The 2,154-nt window shown below is 41.9% G+C and overlaps 1 protein-coding gene across 1 annotated transcript; it reads right to left on the bottom strand.

Moving 5' to 3' along the window:
• Positions 1–443: 443 nt before the first annotated feature.
• On the bottom strand, positions 444–1,823 carry SARC_13505 (hypothetical protein). Its single transcript, XM_014292363.1, has one exon. The coding sequence runs from the start codon at positions 1,685–1,687 to the stop codon at positions 950–952; it is 738 nt and encodes a 245-aa protein (XP_014147838.1). The 5' UTR covers positions 1,688–1,823; the 3' UTR covers positions 444–949.
• Positions 1,824–2,154: the final 331 nt, after the last annotated feature.

The following is a 2,154-nucleotide window of genomic DNA, read 5'->3' as shown; positions in this document are numbered from 1 at the left end:
ATATATAGAAAGTATATGTCTTTGTATTCTTATAAATTATTAAATATGCAGGACCTAATTGGGGGTACATATGTACTTGCACGAATTTTGGGATCGTTGGTATGCTGATCTGTCCTAACTACGCTTGCGTAATTTATCGCTATCAAAATCTGAGATTCAGCAACAATCAGACATGAAGCTCATTATTTACTGTATTCTAAATCACAAATCAAAAACGTGGAGAAATATATCCCAAATATGTTGAAGCTCTAGAAATAAACCGTCATGGCACACGGCTACAGTCAGGCGGTAACACTTCAGTGCAACATGTGACAGAAGCTGGCACATTCTCAATTTTGCATATTGATTGGACATGAGATTCAATTTTTCACAAGTGCACTCTGAAAAGGGCTAGCGATCCATCACTTCTTAGAGACAAACTTGGTACATACTGTTCAGGAAGGCTGAATATTGAAAACTATTTTCACTTTATTTGGTGAGCATTAATACCATGTTTGGGACGCTCCACGCGACATCAAACACTCCATTCCCAGTTTGGCCATTGTTAAGACCCATTCAGGCGTGAGGAACTATAAGGTACATAAGAGCCATCGTCGTGGACTTCGCTGTTGCAGTGCGGGCGGTCTTTGTTAACTAAAGATCGGCGGTAGTTTGGCTCATCCTTTCCTGAGAATTCTGCAGATGAGCTTCAGGCCTGACCATACGTTCCGGTGACTACCATAATTGGTATTTTTGATTTGGCGGTCGCCCAGTGAAATTTTGAGCTTACATGCCACAACGGCAGCCTCGCATGAGTCACACCTTCACAACTACAAGACACAAGCTCACAAAATCACATAAATAAATAGTCATTCATTCCGGTGACTCTCTTCACTGGTATCAGAATTGCTATTTTTAGAAATAGAATTGGCGGTCGCAGATCGCTGGTAAAAAATATGACCAGTGTCCTTCAAGTGGCTACATCGCTGACCCAAAGGGATATCCGCCTGCGTTTACTTCCGTTTGTATGTAGTGGGAGCACTTGTAGATTCTGTAACAGTAGTTCCGAATGCTCGTGTGAACGTTTTCTACTTTCCGATTGGGGTCCTAAATCACGTTTGCCGCATTCTCCAAACATCGCTGACGCATCCTCCAAGCTAGCACCGGGTTGTAAGTTCTGTACAACTTCCAAGGCAGTTCGTGCTAACTCTAGTCGTAGCTCCCGGTCGTAATCAAACTCATCTCCCCTGTCGATCAAGCTCTGATATAAGAGTCTACAGTTCTTCTGATAGTCTAAAACTATAGCAATATGCCTGTCCCGATTTTCATGACCCCTCATGACCATGAACGCGAGCACTGTATTGGCAACGTCTAATCGGATCCTGTGCAGAACATCGAGCGAACTGGCTTTCAAATACATGTCACATATGCTGACTACGGGAAATGCATCGCCATTAACTTGCGTAGTACGGAGTAGTGTTAGAAATGCGTTGTCATGCAGAATGACATCTCGGCTGAGACTCGCTATGTTCGTTTCCGCAACGCAGCGCTCTTTTTTATCACACTCTGTAAACGGTGAAGTTTTACAGGCGACACTATCCGTAAAGGTCCCGTTGGAAATCACGTTATGGAAGTATGTTGGAGATGAAGACGAACAATTTTGGTTATCACAGGTGCGACCTTCGTCAGTAGAATGAAGTTCGATCATATTGGATTGAGTGTCGTTTGTCACTGATTTTTGTTTGCGAAGAAGTGTCTTATTGTTTTTTCTTGTTTGATATAAATTGATAATTCTTTGTGAGTTTGTGAGAATTTTAGTTTAAACGAGGAAGGCTGTGTATAACAATGACCCCCATCGTCTGAAGTTAGTAAGTCTTATGATCTGCATATACTTCAGTCAATTATTTTGCCCTCTCAATACGCCTATCCATCCTAAGATTCCAGAAAGTCACCAGATAAGTATCATGTATTTACTTTGAATCGAGTATCGACAAGCCAATCTTTTGATCAAAAATGTTATTTTGGATAAACTTTTCCCCTTGCGCGCGTGTCTGTGGATAGTGGAGTCCAGTGTGGGACTGTGGGCCAGTGTGGGGGCGTAAATTTTAAAACATTTTTTTAATAAACATTTTGTGTTTGCCCGTCAACATTCAACACTCATGACTCCGTGAGTCT

The sequence above is a fragment of the Sphaeroforma arctica genome (assembly GCF_001186125.1).
Source record: "Sphaeroforma arctica JP610 unplaced genomic scaffold supercont1.3369, whole genome shotgun sequence".
In the NCBI taxonomy this organism is placed as follows: Eukaryota; class Ichthyosporea; order Ichthyophonida; genus Sphaeroforma; species Sphaeroforma arctica.
This window is presented reverse-complemented; position numbering and strand designations above follow the sequence as displayed.

Excerpts from the sequence above, each read along its gene's own strand:
- SARC_13505 (XM_014292363.1), bottom strand. The coding sequence starts at position 1,687 with ATGATCGAACTTCATTCTACTGACGAAGGTCGCACCTGTGATAACCAA.